The sequence below is a fragment of the Coturnix japonica genome, chromosome 8, assembly GCF_054131305.1.
Source record: "Coturnix japonica strain WE chromosome 8, WE-NBRP24, whole genome shotgun sequence".
Taxonomy (NCBI): domain Eukaryota; kingdom Metazoa; phylum Chordata; class Aves; order Galliformes; family Phasianidae; genus Coturnix; species Coturnix japonica.
The window spans coordinates 27,420,567-27,439,317 of NC_140670.1; the positions used below are offsets into that span (position 1 = coordinate 27,420,567).

The following is an 18,751-nucleotide window of genomic DNA, read 5'->3' on the forward strand; positions in this document are numbered from 1 at the left end:
TCAATCTTCAAAAGACAAATAAATCTGAACAGCTATGTTATTAAAAATGGATGGTGAACACTCCACAGAAAAGGAAGATGGAAGGAAAAAAAAAGAAATGCTTTTGAACACCACAAGAACAGTATAAAGCATTTGGCCCTAGAGAAATAAAGTCAGAGCTGTTTGATCAAAAATCCCCGAATCCTGAGTGAGAATCAAGGGTTCAGAAATGCACACAAGTTTGACAAGATTCAGACGGTCAGAGGCCTTTTGACTCCCCAAACATCCTTCTCTTGAACCTATTCTCCTGCTCCTCTGACAGCTCATTTCCATTCGTGTGTTTCCTGGGTGGGCTCCCTCAGAAGGGCTGTGCCATTGCTCTCTTCCTGACCCAGTTTTCACACTTCCCTTTCTTGAAGTTTCACCCTGAGCCTTCACTTCTCACAGTCTGTGGTCATCTTTCCAGGTGGCATCCCTGCACGGTGTAGTTTCTCCCCAGAGCCTTGAAGCAGCCGCCTGCAGGGAGGCTGAGACTGGAGAGCAGAACCAGGGTCTGGGGCAGAGCCCTGAGGGAAGGACTGTAGGTGGGCCCAACCTGCCCTGCCCTCCCCTCAGTGCATTCCCTGGCTTCAAGCAGCCAGCCCTGCACATTGCAGTGAGCCCTCACATACCTGCACTTGCCCACAAGTCAGAAATGAACTTGGATACATTATTCCAACAAATTCAGCTCACAGAAAAGCAGGCGGGTGAGAAGAGGCGCCTCATCCAACAAGGTTAGCCCCGTGCCCGCCATCTTGCATGTCCCACAGTGTCAGTCACTGTGAAAGGCCTCTCCATATTCCGGGATCATCCCAACAAATGTGGAGTGGCATCACTGTGAAATCATGAGGGGAGTTTTGTTGGAAAAGATTTTCAGGCAGATGTTCTGGGACTTCTTGCCAGCGCCGTTGCTTTGTATGAACAGAAGGTTTACAAACTGACCAAACCTGCTTACAGGTTTTCCTTGTTTTGCAGTTAAATTTGAAATAAACAAATATCATGAAAAAAATAACCAACTAAAAGAAGAGCTGAACACTGCAATGCTAAAATTAGAAACTGAGGTAAGTAGGAACGTTTATAGTACAGATAAGGAATACATTCTATTTACAAGCACATGAATTATTCTTTTGGGGAATCTATTTGTGGACAGTTTGAGCAGCTCAGTCTGAGCAGTCTTGGAACTTGTTATAGAACTTTTTCATTTAAAGGATGAATTTATTAGAGGTTTGGAAATCATTCCTGTGTTTCCCACTGCCATTCCTTAAAGGCCTTATTTGTTTCACATATAATATGTGGAAACATTCACTGTATTTACTTCACAAGACCTTGAGACATATACTAAAGATCTTCCCGTGAGCCTGGGCTCAGCACTGTGCCAGGCCTTAGAGTTTTGTTAGGGACAGTCTAGACAGGAGGAAGTTTCCAAACCTATTCAACACTTTTAACATTTTACTATGCTCTCTGTTTAACCAAACTGCAGACATAGTTTTAGATTAACCATTCAGTTTTGCAGAGCCCTTTCACCATTCATACCTATAAGGACAAATGATTTAAAAATCCATTTGCTTGTGCCTGAAAAATAAAGTCTACTTATCATCCCCATGTACTTAAGTATCTGTGCTGATGGAATGTGTGTGCACAACAGGAAAGCTTATGGAGTCTCCTTTGAAGTTAGAACTATTGTGCATTTAAATAAACACCTTCAAGAAACTTTTGGGGGATTATCTCACATAGATGATTTGAGGATGATCATCATCCTTCCAAAACCAGATTCTTCTGTCATTTTTAAGGGTTATGCTTTTTATACATATAAACACATACACACATGTTGACATTGCTATGAGATGATCAGATAAAGAAATTCATAAACAAATGTTCACTGATTGTAAAATAAGACTATTATCTTGCAAGCATGTATGCATGCCACAGAAGACCTTTAACACAGTAACTTATTTAGCCAACACATTATATCTGAGTGATGTTTGTTAGGTAAAGCCCTTTGTAGTATCACTCCTACATTTATTTATGAACACTATTTCATGTTTATACTGCTAATTTGTTATTGATGCAGCGTGATTTACAATCAACATTTATGTGGAAGGTATAGAACATCCCAGGAGTAGAGCTATTATTGTAAATGACTAATGGGAAGAGCTGAAGAACTGTTCCTAATTAAATCTTGAGTGCCTTAGCCACCTAGTATTCTATCTGGTATCCACAAAAATATGTTTTATTTGCCTGTTTATTCTGACATTGATTCATTTAGAAATAGGACATGATACAGAAAATAAGTGGAATGGAAAAATGCATTTCAATCAGACTGTACTTAGGTTTAAAGGTTACATAAATATTGAAATTATTAAAAGTCATTTATTTTTCAGTACAGGAATTAAGTTTATGTGTGTCTACAATATTTAATATAATTCAGATAGCATTAAATAATGTTCAGTAATGCTGTTTAATTTATCCCACACCAAATAACTGCACTTTAGAAGCACTGATATCCAAGTGTGTACATGCACAGGGGCTTATGCCTGAGCAAGCAGATGAGCCTGAGTTCAAACTTGTTTTGACATCTATTTCACAGAGGCTGCCCGTGGTCAATCAAAGGTTCCCGGGAAATGCTATTTATTTTCTCTGTTCAGTAAAATCAGGTAGCATGTAATTAGAACCTGAATTATAGCATTTTGCCTTTCATGCCTCAATGATTTCTTCAAAAAAAAAAAAAATCTATTGCAAATGTGCAGATTAAATAGGCATCTTACAGATGGAGAACCTATACTGCAGTTAGTTACGTTTGGTAATATAATTACAGAGGTATAAGACCATCTACACTCTTTGAATTAGTATGCAACATAAATATAGCTGAGGTAAGCACCTCCTTGATGCTTAGCATGCCAGACTTATCAGGGATGAGGAAGTCTGGTCCTTTCCTGTCTGATTGTCTCACTCCAGTCTTAGCACATTTGATTCCACTATCCTCCTCCTTGTGGTATCAGATGCACTTCCTCTGTACTCTCTCCAAAATCATCTGTATCATTTTTCAAATCTACTGATTTTCACCTCTTTAATATCACTACCATTTGTTTTTTTCTATTTCTGTTCTCACAAACTTATGTAATACCTTGATCATTCACTTTACTTCCTGATACTTGCCCTGTGCCTCGAAGGTCTGCTAGCAGTTCTGCAGCTAACTTTCCTTTCCCTAATTGTTCTGAGTATCACAGGCCGAGTCATTTTTACCACCTTTGCTCCAGTACGTCAAATGAATGATTCTCATCTTCTAAGACTTTTCAACACTTAGCTGTTCCCCATTTATCCGCAGTTATATTTTCTCATCTGATATCAATTTTGGTTAGATAGTGATGCAGTAAATGCAATGGAAAATTGAGAGGAATTCTTCAGCAAATTCTGAAAATGTAGCTGTTGAAAATCATACTTTTCTAACAGATAAACTACTGGTTACAATGTATAAAAATGTATTCAAAACCATATTCAAAATTAAAGTGTTAGTTTTGGGGGAGCTTACAGCCAAACCGTTTCTATTCTATCAGTAGTTTTACCATCACACTTCTTTGGATAAGAATTTCAGCAAATATCCTCAGAAAAACATGAGCACCTTTCTCATTCTTTCTCCTGTGCAATACTAGCATTGCAGAGCTAATAACACATGCAGCCATTCAGATAACCTCAGTCAGAACAATGATGTTGGACCTCTGCCCCTCTGATGCTGTCTGGTTTGATATGAGACAACCTGCATGCTGTGTGATGTAGGCCACTGTGTTAAGGCTGGATAAAAGATTCTGTGTGATCAATACCTTCCCTGTTCTTAGCCTGAGATTATTTTATATAAACTGCCTAGATTTAAAAACACCATTTCAGACAGAATGATCAGCAGCAAATTTGTCTTTTAAAGAGAGGATGCTTTCCCAAAGCTTAGTGGTAAACTGGAAGATTTTGGGTGAAAGTGGGGGGAAAGCTGATATGCTTTTTCTAGTCCAGCAGCAGCAGCTATGCCAGCTGTGTTTTAATCAGACCAAGATCCTTATGTCCAATATAAAAATATATGAAATAAAAAACCATTAACCTTATTTCATAACTTTTTGTTTGTCTTGGAAGGTTCAACAGCTGTCTGAAAAAATGTTCTTCTTAGAAATTTTGAAGAAACGTGAAGACAGCTTGGAGAAACAGAAAGCTGAACTTATTAACCAGAAAAGCATTCTTCTCAGAGACTTAGTATGTTACCAGCTATGGCATTGAAGTAGCTCATTTGTACCATACAAGTTTATGCAGCCATAAATTTTGAAATAAAAAATACTATAAATCTGAATAATCAATTTTTATTTTTACACCAGCATACTTAAAAATGTAAATGTTGTTGGATTATTGCTTTGAATTTTAATTCTCATTTTAATGATCTATGGTAATATATACTGCAGTTTACCCGCAAAGCTGATTTCACATTCTTATCTTTGGTTTCTGATGTCTACTATTGTGTGACTGAGTTCCAAGCATGACACGTTTCCTTTCTAAAAGTAAAGCAGAAAAATCTCACCTTCAATTGGACTGTCTCAACCACTGTAAAATACACTCAGAAGAATCAGAGGAAAATCTCAGGAAGGCCAACTCCACGTTTCAGGAATCCTGATGTTCCATATAATCTCTTTTAAACCAAAAACTCTTAGCTGCCTTTTGAAAAGTAGTGTAATATACAACATTTTCAGTTTAGCTGCAATGCTAACCTGAAATTGCCTTCCTCCTTCTGCATGGTGTATCCCCAAGTCTTTGAGTAAGGTCACACAAGAGTAGTCTTCCCTGTGTATGTATTCAGACCCCAAATCAGCAGATATGAATATTCAACATTTAGTATTAATCGCTAGTATTACCATTCAATCCTTACTTTAACTGAAAATATTCCCTATCTTAAATGCAGGAAGAAACAAAAAGAAGTAGTATAAGTATCATAGAAAAGTTCCTCTGAAGAAAGTAACCTCTGAAGAAATGTGAAATTTGATTAATTTTAATTGTGAAGATTTGAAATGTAGATAATTGTGTCTTTCTTCCTGTATATAAAGCTATTTCTTCTAATTTAATTCAGTCAGCATTTTTTTAAAGGAATTTACTATTACCCTTGTATTTAGGATTATTTTTTCCAGAGAACAAAACAATGACTCTTTATCAACCATAGCCAATTAACAGTTATCAAGGGAAATAAAGCAAATCTATCTTTTGCACAGGAGTAAACTACAATTTTATTTAACAGCAGGCTAAAAACATTGTGGCCACAGTATGCTGCAGACTTTACATAGAACTTAGCAGTGATTTCAATAATGAGTTCACTCCAAACCAGTTACATATATGTATCTTGTCTTAGTTTATTTTAATTTTTTTTTTTTTTTTTTAAGGATGAATATATACTTTGCTCTGTAAGTAAAGAAAGTTTTAGAACAGCAGACAAAATAGTAAAGCTGTAGGCCATCTTAATATTCTCCCATGTCGGGAAAAGTGAATACACAACATATATAAAGTCTAAGCATAAGCAACAAGTATGTTTCCGTCCGCTAGCTTAACAAAGCCTTCATTTTTTTCCACTTAAGCATTCAATTTGACATTTCTTTTTCTCAGACAGATGCAAAGAGAAAAATGGCTGAAGAGGAAGATAATTTTACTAGGGAAGTAACAGAGTTTAACGATGAGTACGGACTAACAAGCAATAGAGAACTTCTGATAAAACGAAAAGCCAAGACTGAAATAAATGATTTAGAGAATGAAGCTGCTGTGCTAAAAAATGGTAAATCTTAAATTATCTTTTGTTACTGGAGAATGCAAATCAGTAAAGAATAACTCTGCTAAACAATAATTTTAATCCTCCTGCTGTCTGAAACCATCTCTTAACACAATACTAGAAGAGAATGGCCTGACACAGCACATCATATAAAGAGTATTAAAGGCTCTTCTACTCTCAACCTTTTCAGACATTTCCAACCACATTTATTTGTGTTAAGATACCGAATATGAGGTTTCTCAAAACAGATAGTTAGAGACTGAGAAGCAATCCTTTAGAAATTACATAGGAGTCATCATGGATCACAAGCTGAACATGAGTCAACATCAGAATACCAGCACCATACTAAGACGTGTAAACATAATTCTAATCTCTATGCTATGCAAAATAATCTTTCATTGTATGTAGAGCAGTTGAACTCTTACCTGCTGCTAAAACAGATGTTGCATTTCAAGAAAAAGCATGCACTAGCTGGATACAGTCCTCTTGGGAACAGTGAGAATGATCAGAGATCTGGAGGACATGAGAAAGAAAAAGCTGAATGAAATGGAATTATTTAACCTCTGGAGGAAGAGTTCTGGAAGATGGGTATCTGTCATCAAATGTTTAAAGGTTTCTGTATGAAGGAAAGTTGTCATATTGCTAAAATAACTGTAAAGCAAAATACTTGCAATTATTTGCAGGCCCAACAGACTAAATGTGTAAAACATCTTAGGAACATTAAAATAATTTCTTTTCATAATTAGGAATTAATTATATGACATGTAATTTGCATTAACTGTTTTTAAGTCAACTACTTTTAGTTATATTTATGGTTCTTTGTCATCAAATGAAAAGGTGGGTAAAAGTAGCCAAGAATATTTAAAATTATGTCATGAAGACTTAAACTAGTCTTTTTATTTAAAAAGCCTTTTAATTTAAAATATAATTGTTTATTTCCTTAGAAATGGAGTCAATGGAACATAAGAACGTTCATTTAAATGCACTCCAGCTGCAGAAGAATGAATTAAAGCAGGAATTATTTACTCTTGAAAGGGAACTCAAAGGTGTGCTTTATAATCAGTTGTTATGATCATTATTTATGTCTTGACAAATGATTCCGAAAAATCCTTTCTGTCAAGTTATTTTTCTCAGCAAAAAGTCATAGAAATAAGAGTTTATATATTTTACATTATGTAATAAATCATTTTAGGATGTGTATAACAGATATAGTGGACTTCATTGAGATTTATGTTGACTGTCTCTGACACCAATATGTCTAGTTTTGCTGAATCATAACCTGTAAATAGGAAAATAAAATTATTCTTTTGTTATTGAAATATTAACTTAAATTGAGAATTAAGTGTTTCAAAGCGACCTTAAAATCAACGTAAGTCTTGTTTAAATACCATTAATTTGTAATTAAATAATGTTATTAAAATGTATTAACAAGCAACATGACTTAGGCTGATGGAGACAGATGTGGCTGTGGTAACACAGCTCTGATTTGTAAACTCCATAGTTGTTGGCTACTGACATTTGTGCATTGTTACATGAAAGCAATGCATAAAAAAGGATGGGGAAAGTGTGTTGAATAAACAAAAACACCTAGGAAAAAAAAAAAAAGTAAAAAGTTTCAGAGGGAGGAAGAGTTCTGTGTCAAATGTCCTGATAGGCAATAGGGTGATTATTTTACAAATATGTAAATAACATCATAGTAAATGAGTTAGGAAAGATAGACTACGTATATGTTCACAGATTGTGTGGGAAAAGGAATGTGATTTTATAAAAGAGTATATCAATTACAATACTAAAATAGATCATGTTCTTTATTCGGATGACTTTTCCCTACAGTCTAACAGCAAAAAATATTATCTAAATTTAAAGAATGCAGACCCTCTTTGAATATGGATGACTAATATATATATATTCATAAGATCATTGTTATTTTTTTTAGACCTTGAGAAATTAATCAAGGAGGCTGAAGGAACGATGAAAGATTTAGAAGCAGAAAAAGTCCAAGTGACTGAAAAGCCTCTGACCAATCCAGAATGTTTAAGGTAAGAGTCTCGTGTTCATAGATGCTTAAATTTAAGTTTAGCTCAATAATTACAAACCAGTTCTGTTGGTAGTGACTATTTTATCTTTCATATACAATATTCACTGGATATCAAATGTGTTTATCACAAAGTACAAATTGTTTGTTACACACATGCTGCAACAAACTAAAAACAGAAAGCAGCTGAAGGGAAGCCCTAGTCAAACTTGGAGTAAGAGCAAAAGCCCACTCCTTGGCAGTAGGTGAGTCATTCCATTTTTGGAAAACACAGCAGTGATAAAAGCATATCTAACTACCCAAATGCTATATGCCCCAAGTGACTGAACCCTCCACAGTGCCTGATGGTGATAGAATGGATGGGCCACGATAACCTCTTCAGCCCAGCTGGGTCTTGCATATAGAACTTATTAAAAGCAGATTTATTTTCTCTACTGTCCCTTCCATCAATTCTAGTGTGACTTCTAGTTAAGTTGGTTTAGAACAAGATTTTGAAGATTTAAACAAGACAGAAGACCTTTCACATTCTCTCTTAACAGTGAATGTTTCTGCCTAGGAACTGACCTGACATGACTCATTTGTTGTCTGTTTGCTCAAACTTGACATTTGCATTTTCACCATACACAAAATAATGTAATGTTCAACACAAAGAAACTCCTGCTAGAAAAGAGTTGGCCCAAATTTTTCTCTAATAAACTGTTAAGGAAAAAAACAACATCACACTTTGTTTCTATACATTTTTTAAGTTCTTGACTATAATAAATAAAAGCAAGGTTTCTTTTCCTCTGAAATCTTTCAGTGGAGAAATAAAATGTTGCAGGGAACACTGGGAATTTTTGTGAATGATTTGTTAAAGGCCTATATTTTGCTGAATACCAGGTTCTGAAAGAAAATGATATATCAGCCCCATTACTAACTCTCTTCGACCTCTTACATGTTGTTGAGACACGGCCAAATTTCCTTCAGCATAAAAATTAATTAGTTCAAAATTCTGCATACAGTGGCAAAAAACTTTGCATTCAACATATACATAAAGGACAATGTAAATAATAGTAACAGTTGCAATTCTGTTGCAGTTGTAAGACAGCCTGTTATAATTCACCCCCTTACATTATTCATTCCATCATGATATGTTAGGTTTTGTGATGCATGAGGTTGTCAACTTCTTTCTAAGTAACACATTTCCCTTGGAGTAGTTTACTGCTGTAATGCCACTTAATATTCAAATTGCCATAATTAGTTTTCTGTAACAGGTTTCCTATGTATAAGCTACAGAAGTAACAGATATTAGATTACTTTAAATCCCCAGCTCTGCCACTGATTCACTATGAGATTCCAGTCCTTACACGCCTGTCTTTCTACTTAGTTCTGGGTGGAACTGTTCTTCAGTATCGCGTAGGTTTAAGACACAACAGGGGATAAAATATTCTGAATTTACAACCAAAGAGGGATGATGAGATTTTTTTTACTTCATAAAATGCCTAATAGTATGGTCAGGGACTATTTGATAGCTGCACATAGTGAGAAATCTAAATGAAGTGCTACTACTGTTACTACTGCAGCAGAGCACTTGCTCGTTCAGTCAGTGCCACTAGTCCCTCTGCAGCAGATTCCTGAGTGAACAATCATGTCCACTCCTCCAGCTGCCTTGACTAAGGGAACCTGAGAGTATAGGAGCATTTCTGTAGCAGCAGCAAGACAAACTGGAGTGAACCCCAGGACCCAGGGCAAACAAGTAGGCCCTCCTGACAGCCTATATGTATCTTTTGAAAGATCTTCTGCAGCCAAAGTTCTAATTAATACAATCTTAGATACACTATTGATTGTGCCCACTGTGCTTGAAAGCAATATTTTGTAGCCTAATAAGACAAGTGTTTTCTTTAATTAAGGTTTTTTCCCCTCTTAATGAATCTATTATAGGAATATATTTTTCATTGTTACTAAACGTTGCTTTTAGTATACGTTATCCAGAGAAAAATTCTTTGACATGAGACAAACAACGTGGATCAAAAATACTTGTTTCTGTCTGATAAATAAGCACAAAAATAGATTTTCTCTGCTTTACTGAGTGGGAAACCACACCAATTTTTAAATGATAAAAATACCAACGTGTTTAATGCTTCCTTAGAACAAATGAGAGAGACAGTCAGCATCAATAACCTGATAGATGTAGCTCCCAGGCCACCCTGTAAGTCTGTTATTGTATCACATACCTAGTCTCAGCTTAAAAATCAATAGCAAAAGTAGCTGGCAAGGCAAGAATCCTCATTACAATTAAGTATATATCTTAAAGTAAATTATATTTCAGCTGAAGAGTGAAGCCAGCTAATTCAAATTACAACAATTCATCTTTGATCTTAGAAAAATGCCTTATACCATATCTGCAGTTTCATAACAATTCTCCCAAATCCAAAGAATTACAAAAGGTCAGGAGATGCACACATTGCTAATTCCAACTATTGGTACTGCAATTACAGCTTGTTCTATAACACGTGATACGGAAAAAAAAGCTAAGCCAAATTTGAATGTTGAGCACAGATGTGATGGATTAGGACTACATATAAAATGAAACTTGGATTTGAGGGGGCAAGGTAGGCACTTTTCCAAAAAATTACCATATTTGAAGAAAAAAATAGTGGTCAGGCACTGGAACAGACAGCCCCGGGAAGTGGTGGAGCTACTATCACTGGAGGGGGTTGAAGAAGGAATGGTGGGGATGGGTCAATGGTTGGACAAGATGACTGTAGAGGTCTTTTCCAACCTTAACGATTATTAATGAATCTCAATGAAGAAAAAATATTATGGTTTATATGAAGTATAAATTATTGTATTATATATTATGGTTTTCATGAGATATGATAGTAGTGAAAACCACACTTCCACAATGCAGTATTTTAATATCTTGCCTAGAGGGAGAGTTTTGCTGCCAAAGACACGACTTCATTTTCTGCTGATGTAAGCTGGGAGGTGTCATATGACCAGTCATGATTCTAAAACATGACAGCAATAATCTGTCATGCCAAAATATGGTAAAAGTGATTAGGGCAAGGATCACTGAACCACTACAGCTAAGCTGAGGGAAACAATCTACCAGCAACCCCAAAATTCAAGTCAATAATGTTCCTTGAGATCAAGTGCTCCAACTTCCTGCTAGATAAGGAAAACTGCTGTCAACAGTACACGTTACCTGACATCTGCTGCTACAATCTGCCTATCACTGACTTCTGGACTTTCAAAATGTCTCTTGTACTGCCTTGTATAACATAATCATACATAACAGATGAATAAAGTGCATTCTGTACCTAAATTAATCATCCTTAGCACAACTGGGAATGTTCCACATCCTTCAATAGTTTTTATTTTATTTTTGTTTTTAATATGCTACAAAATAAATTATTTCAACACTGACCCTTCCACTCCTTTCTTGAAAGATAGAAATGTCCACAAATACAAGAGAAGTTGCTTTTTATTTCAGAGAATTCTGTATTCTTTTTTAGATTGCTGTTCTTCAGTTTATTTTTAAATTTACTTTATTATTACTTACACACCAAACCTTCGACTTCCATTACATTCCAAGCATGTATGTGGAATATACTGACTGCTGTTTATACAGGCTTGTACGAGCAGCATTAAAAGTGGGATTCTTCATCTGAAATGATGATTTCATAGGGCATTTCAAATGTTCCTGGGGCAATCTTCAGTGTTAGGCTTTTTCTTGTACTGAACTACATGCTGGTGCTGCTTAATTTATTACTGAATTGAAATGAATGAGTCTTTCTATTCTTTTCCATTCTTCTTTTCATAAAAGTTCTAAAATGTTACTGAGCATGAAAGGAAAACACAAAACACTGAAATTCTGCTATTTTCCTTACTGCTCCTTTCTGTAAAGCTAATGAGAGGGAGGAAAAAAAGACCAGAAAAATAAGATACTTTAAGCCAATCATAAGAATTTAAAGTGGAATAAATATTCAAGATTTAAACAACCTGAATCTTCTCAATACTTGAGAAAATAATAATGTAATTAAAGCCTGTTCCAGTTAACAATACACAAACCAAAAATAATTTGTAATTTCAATTCATTTTATTCAGTCCATAATTTTCACTCAGGAAGTTTTGAGGTTTTAGTCGGTGATTACACCTCCACTGTTAATCTCAGAAGCTAAATTTTTCATGGTTGTCAGCATTCTTCCTACAGCTCTTGACAGCACAACGTGCTTTCTTACTGACCTGAACATAAAGTATGTAAAGCACTACCTAGTAATAGATTGAAAATACACAGGCATACAAATTTCTGTTTCTTGCTCTCTCTCTCTCTTCAAGACACTTCAATGTCTTCCTCAGTGTAGGCTCCCTAAAAATCACATGTATCATCGTATGAGATATATTCAAGAAAAAATGGTCTTTTCCAGGAAAGGCGTGCAATAAAAATCCAAAGCCTTATTTTAATCATTTGTTCTGCCAGTATCAACCTCACCTACAGAACAGCAAGAGCAAACTTTGGCAGCAGCTCTCTTGAGTCCCATTTCCAGGGCTGGTAGCAAATAGCATCATTTAAATGGTCTAAGACAGAATCAAGCAGAGCCTTTAACTGATATAAGGAAATTCCTAATTATGGCACTTAACTGTTATATTAACTGTAATTACTCATGGAATTTTTTTTGTTAATTTTTTAGTCTTCTTTCTCATTTTAATTTTAGAATAATATGCTGCCTGATGTAAGGCAAACCAGAAATAATTTTAATCAGAATTTATTTAGACTAAGAGCTGACAATTTCTACTTAAAATTTTCACAGTAGTATAAAGGAAGACCACTCTTTGAAACCTGAATATCTCTTCTGAATGAACTGCCTAAGGCCATGTTTCTGGTGGTTTTCAAAAAACATTTTGCAATTAAATTTTATGTTAAATTTATAATCAGGAGATATCAATCTCTGGAGTAATATATGTGGTTTAAAATGAGTTTTTTAATGACAATCTTCTCATTGATTTTTTAAGCTTTTCATTTTAATAGCAGTGTCCAGTGAAACTATTATAGCTTGAATTATGTTAAAAACGCTTCTATTATAAATTGCAGTATGGATTTACAAAAAATAGATCAAATTTGACTAATGAGATCTTTTTTCATAGGACAGCAGTTGGTTAGGCAAAAAAAAAAAAGCAATGTCATTCATCTTGTTATTAGCAAAGTATTTGATATCCAACTATTAATTAAGCTGAAGAATTCATATTAAAATTTTTGAGCAAGGAACAACACCAATAGGATTGAAAAGACAATGCTGCAAGAAGGTAACTACAGTCTCACCTGATCTTACTCAATTTTTTTCTATACCATCTTTGGAATATAATTTTTTTTAAGAATAGGAAAGAACTCCTTAAAGCTCTTCCAGAGAAACCACCAGTTTTGTACTTTTATACATAGTGTTCTTTGATGGTGTCATTTTCATTTGCATTTAATTCCAATTGCTTCATAGCCTAGTATTGTGTTTGCTTTTGTTATATCTTCTTACCAGCATTTATTATCATTACTACATCTTAATTTTTATGCTATTTCTGATCCATGGAGCATGCACTTTTATAACATATTTGTTCAACTCAAGTGCTTTAGTTTGTGTTTCAAGATACTGAATTCCATTTAAGACTCATTTTCTCCCTTCCACAATTAATTAATAATAGTCTGAAATTCATTGAGTTCTTCATTTGTATCAATGGTATTTTTGGCTTAGTCGTGTCAGCAAACTGTAGATACCCAGCAAAATCCTGTTCTCGCTTTTTTGCTCTCACAATACACATTAATCTAGTTGCACTACTGAAGTGAGACTGAGTGGCCCCAATACATTAGCTTTGGTTTTGGCCTGAGACTATAAGCCAGGCTTTTATTCTTTTCTTCAGTTTAAATAAAATCTTAAAACCTTGATAAATGTTTCTCCTGACCTTTCTGATAAAAATTCAGGAAAATCCACATACATACTCTTGGAATATATAACTTCTTACAGAGCTCCCAGTTTTGTGTCATTAATCCTATTCTTTCTTTACCAGCATCAAACAATTTGATTTATAATACTCTAATGTTTTCCCTTGTACTTATGGTTAAAAAATGGAATGGCAATCATTTGCAAGTTGGAGGCAAAAGGAAAGAACAAAAAGAATTCTTTCTTGTCTCAGTAAAATATTACCAAGAAATGGTCAGTTCCTTTTGCAGTTCCAACAATAACCAGGTCAGGTCTTCATCTTCTGCTTAGACAAAAAAAAAAAAAAGCCTCTAAAATGTATATTCATCCACCTCTCTGAACAAAGTATTTCTTCTTTGAGATCTCTTTACATAAAATTATACCTAAATTGTAAGTTTGGGCTACTGAGTCTTGATCTACTAGTACAAGTCTGTGGATGATTTTCAGACAGATCTGTCTGACAGTAACGTTTTTTTCATCACACTTCAATTCATAATACCAACATCTATTGATTTCACAATTATTTTTCCTATTTGCCTTCTGCATATACAGCTAAAATTCAAGTGGAGTGCATATCAACCACAAATGCCAATGATACTTAATAGATGTGCTCATTTCACAGCTGCAAAATCGATCATCTTCAGTGATCTCCATCTTCATCTCTTTGTCACTTCTAGTATTCTAGAGTAATGGAAAATGGGCCATTGATAGCTGAGGTCAGCCTCGGGCAAGCTAGCATTCAGAAAACATTCTGATGCTATTGTCCCACCTACTTGATTTAAGGCTAGGTTTTACTATTGCCATTTATCTTAAATAAACTTTTTCAAACTTCCTTTCACAAACTTCTGGCCCAGCTTTTCATTAGAGCCCATTACCAGAAATTCAGTAATGTAACAATCCAGTGTTAATCCAGTGCAATTGCATTTTCTTATAAGTATACTTGATGGTCATTTAGAAGATCAAAATGCTAAAAACTGAAACAAAGGAACGTGTAAGGCCAAAAACTAAAATATCTTCTCAGATATTTTCAATATATTTGCTTTTTATCATAGTTGTTAGGAGACTATAATTGTCATATTAATCCTTGTTCTGGCAAAAGGTACATCTCTTTCCATATCCGAAGGTGACAGAAAAACTGCCCTACATCTAGACAGTACAGTTCCATGAATAATTGGTTTGTACATTCAATCTGATAGTGAAAAGATGAATATGAATATCCTGCTTATCTTAAATGTACAATGAAAAAAGCTAAGTCTCCTTCCAGGTTAAGCATTATTTTGAACAGTTCCATTGTCTCACATTCCTTCTGGTAAAACTTCATCATTTATTCAGTAACTCAGGCGTCTCCAATGCATTAATTGTGTAGACTGTAACATAACAGACAGCCCTTGTTTTGTGCATATAATATTCCTGGCACATACTGTAATTATCTTGCTTCTAAATAAGAAAAAAAAAAAAAAAAAAAAAAAAAGGAAAAAGGAAAGGAAGACCTGAATGCAGAATCAATTGATTAATGCAAAAATTAAAGACTACGTTTGAATAAATGACTTTTATCGCTGCTACCCAATGCTTTACAAGGAGCTGTGCTTTCACCGCATTTAAAACTTTTCTAAATTATTTTAAATAAAAGTCAAAAATCCATATGCAATGCTTTACAGTTTCGAAGCACATCATCAATAGTAATTCATCCACAATCCCAAGACACAGATAAGCACCTGTTACTGCTTATCTTCTGGTTGTTCTGTCCTCAGCATACACCTAACACGGATGGGTATCACTCTTAGCTGACAGCCACCAAACAGGCTGTGCATCAGTGCGGCAACATCAAAGACAATGGGAAAACATTTTCTCAGACATGAACAGACTTTGAGTCCCTTATAGTAAATTCAGTACAGTAGAGCTTTTGTTTCTCTTAAATGCAGGTTCTACTCTCCCACTAGCAGAAAGCACAGAGAAAAAAACAAGGAGGGAAGGCAACGAGGTTAACCTGATTTAATCAACATCAAAAGCTTAACTTAGACCTTGAATTAAGCTTTTCTCATTGAAATCCTCTGTAAACTAGCACTGTGCTACAGTACCACAAGTATTTAATTTCTCAGAGTTCAGAATTTCCTTCTGTTCAAACACTTGTACGTGTTATGAATACAGAAGAAATATTTCCAAAAGAAAAGGCATTTCCTGCTTTGTAATATGCACTCAGGGCTGACATTGCTTCCATACGGATGGCAAGATATTTCTATCTTCTAGAGAAACAGCAAAAGAAGCTTGAGGTTCAGTCCTATGCTACTATTTCTAATGCCTTGTGGTGACTAAACTATTTCTCTCACACTGAGTTATACCTTTTACAATTACCAAAGCCATTCAGATATCGAACACACATTTTCTTGTAAAGAAAATCAAGTCTATCTGTATAAGGAGAGGTGAAGAAGGGCATTATTTATAAAATAGGACTAGGGTGGTTTTTTTCTTTTATATACTATAAGAGGCAATAAAAGGTTGCTGCCTCTTCTCTCAGCCTCAGTAGAAACGGGGTTCTGCTTTGATGCATTAGATTAGCAGTTTAATGAGAACCAAACCATATACCTTTCCTCCATTTCCAGTTTGTTTGCATGGCCCACAATACTCAACATCAGTTGCTGAAATTGCATGAAGATTAAGCTTCAGCTTCCCTTGTGATGCTTCCCTTCCAACAGCCATGGAAAGGCACAGTGTAAAGGATACTCTGGACATCTAAAAGCTCTGACAGAGATATTTTTTGGCCTGCTGAGCTGTAATCTAAATATAAGATAGATAATTCAAGTCTTCCATCTCTTTTTTGTTCTCTGAAGATATTTGGAGAAGAGCTGCAGTGGCTCAGTAGCTGCAGTGATTAAGAATCCTGTTGCTATTTGTTTTTACAAATTGCTTCCATACTGATGGCAAAAATAGTTAGGTGCTGTTTGTAAATACTATTTCATGCCTCAAGCAGATAAGAAGCTCTGATTTTCTAACTGGCTCCGTAGCGTTTGGTTTCTGAACAGATTTTAGCCAGTTAGGAAGCTACTCATGTTTTTAATTAAAAATAATTTCTATTAATATTTTTAACAGAAATTTTTTTACTGGGGGCATCATGTAAGTCTGAAAGATTGGGGAAATAAACCATGCTCTTTTCAATAGGAAAACTCACTACATTAAAAGTAGTCCTTATTATAGGGAAGGAGCCTGTGGATGAGTATGGAACACTGACTGCACAAGAACTGCCACACTGGGTCAGGCAGAGGGCTCATCTAATCCAGTGCTTCTTCACTGGCATCAGCGAGTGGAAGCTCAAGTAAATAAGAACAGCACCATATGGTGTTTCCCAAGTGTCAGCATTCATTCTCACAAGTTTAAATATGGAAAATGATAATTAATGAGGTCATAAATCTTTCGTGGTTTATAAAAGCATGGTCTAGAAATTTGTCTATTCAAGTCAAGATACACTTTTTAAAAACCCAAATTGCCATTTTCTGAAGTTCTCCACATTGTCACCATAACTGGCAGTGGTGAATGAAATGCAGAGATATAGTGTGAGAGCAGCACTTTGCCAGTCACAAAAACTAGCAAAATTAAATCCTGACCACGCAACAAATCTATGAGAGTTTTCTCACATTAGTCAGATTGACAACTGGGACCAAAACTGAACAAACTAATCCAAACAGCAACTCTCTGCTACAAATAATTGTTAATTTGTTCGGACACAGGCTTAAAAAAGAACTGGAAAATTACAAAGATGATGACTGGGAAAGCATCTACGAGACTCTACGAACAGAAGTTGAAATTCTGCAAATGGTATGCTATTCTCACTACATATTTTAAGTGCTTGATATTTATAAAGGTGTAATTTAAGATGATTAGCAGTGGTTTTAGATAAGCGTTTCATACTGTGTTCAAAGCCAAACATCCTTGCATTGCAGGTGCACTCAACTCCCATCTGTTTTAACCTATTATTTCCAAGTGTCCAGGAATATAAGCAAAGAAAGAGAATTTAAAGACACGTTGTTAACACAAGAAAGATCCTTATGGGGTATAGCAACAATCATTAATTTCTTGAAAGCTGCAAACTACTATGCATTTAGGAGCTAAGTTAATCTTTAACTCCAGCTGTCAGTTAAATGAAAGATGGGAATATGGAGAAATAAGACCATAATTGCATCCTTTTAGGGAAACATTTTATTTTGCCCACTCACAAGTTCTTCACAAAAATCTCTTAAATGATGTTTTTCTCTAGATGTCAGTCCTAACTTCATCTTCTCTGACTGTCAGTCTGTGTAACAACACAAAGAGAAGAAATGTTTTGAAGTCTCATTTTTGAAAACAAAAGGTTTTTTAAAAGTTCATTTTGGAGCCCCTGGTTGAGTTATATGAAGATGCAGCTGTTATTCTGCATCAATAGCAGAATATCAGTCATGGAAATTTTGTATTACTGACTCATGATCATTTTCAAATTCCTCTTGGAGGAATGTAACTTTCTTCTGCTTCATCCATTAATTTTATTATGCCTGTCAAACTTCAGAAACAAAAACAGTGTAATGTTTAAAAGCTTCTCTGTAAAGAACACAGTGAACTCATTCAATTTGATTTTCTATAATTCAATTCTTTCTGTTTTCCAGAAACTATCACAGAAAAAGTCTTCAGACAAGTGAATAATGTGTGACACGTCTTATGAAGTGTCATAGAAGTTAGTCTGAGTATTGTAAAACAATTTTACTCAGGCTCTCTCAGGTTTGCCTTTGATGTTTCTCGTTTGGTTAAACCACAGTTTGTGTGTGCCTTTATTTTACATTAAAATTGATTTTTATTAGTTTAAAAACTTGGGCGGGGGGGAGGGGAGGTTGTTTGTCTCTTCTCTTTTTCTCTGTGTTTATCCTTCCTCAAATCAACAGCTGTCCATCCTTAGATTCCTTTGTTGCTCAGGAATGGACAACACTTCATCTGCTACACATA

At 35.1% G+C, this 18,751-nt stretch overlaps 1 protein-coding gene across 1 annotated transcript; it reads left to right on the top strand.

The window, feature by feature from the left end:
- The first annotated feature begins 344 nt into the window (after positions 1–344).
- CCDC172 (coiled-coil domain containing 172) lies at positions 345–18,572 on the top strand. The gene is made up of 8 exons (XM_015867423.3): positions 345–752; positions 994–1,079; positions 4,138–4,254; positions 5,644–5,809; positions 6,748–6,849; positions 7,740–7,842; positions 17,509–17,596; positions 18,418–18,572. Exons 1-8 carry the CDS (start codon positions 674–676, stop codon positions 18,448–18,450), a joined length of 774 nt encoding a protein of 257 aa, XP_015722909.2. The 5' UTR covers positions 345–673; the 3' UTR covers positions 18,451–18,572.
- Positions 18,573–18,751: the final 179 nt, after the last annotated feature.

Bases quoted from the DNA above. Each gene is read 5' to 3' on its own strand.
- CCDC172 (XM_015867423.3), top strand. From the start codon at position 674: ATGAACTTGGATACATTATTCCAACAAATTCAGCTCACAGAAAAGCAG. The intron at 5,810-6,747 runs GTAAATCTTAAA...TTATTTCCTTAG, and splicing joins AGCTGCTGTGCTAAAAAATG to AAATGGAGTCAATGGAACAT. The intron at 7,843-17,508 runs GTAAGAGTCTCG...GTTCGGACACAG, and splicing joins ACCAATCCAGAATGTTTAAG to GCTTAAAAAAGAACTGGAAA.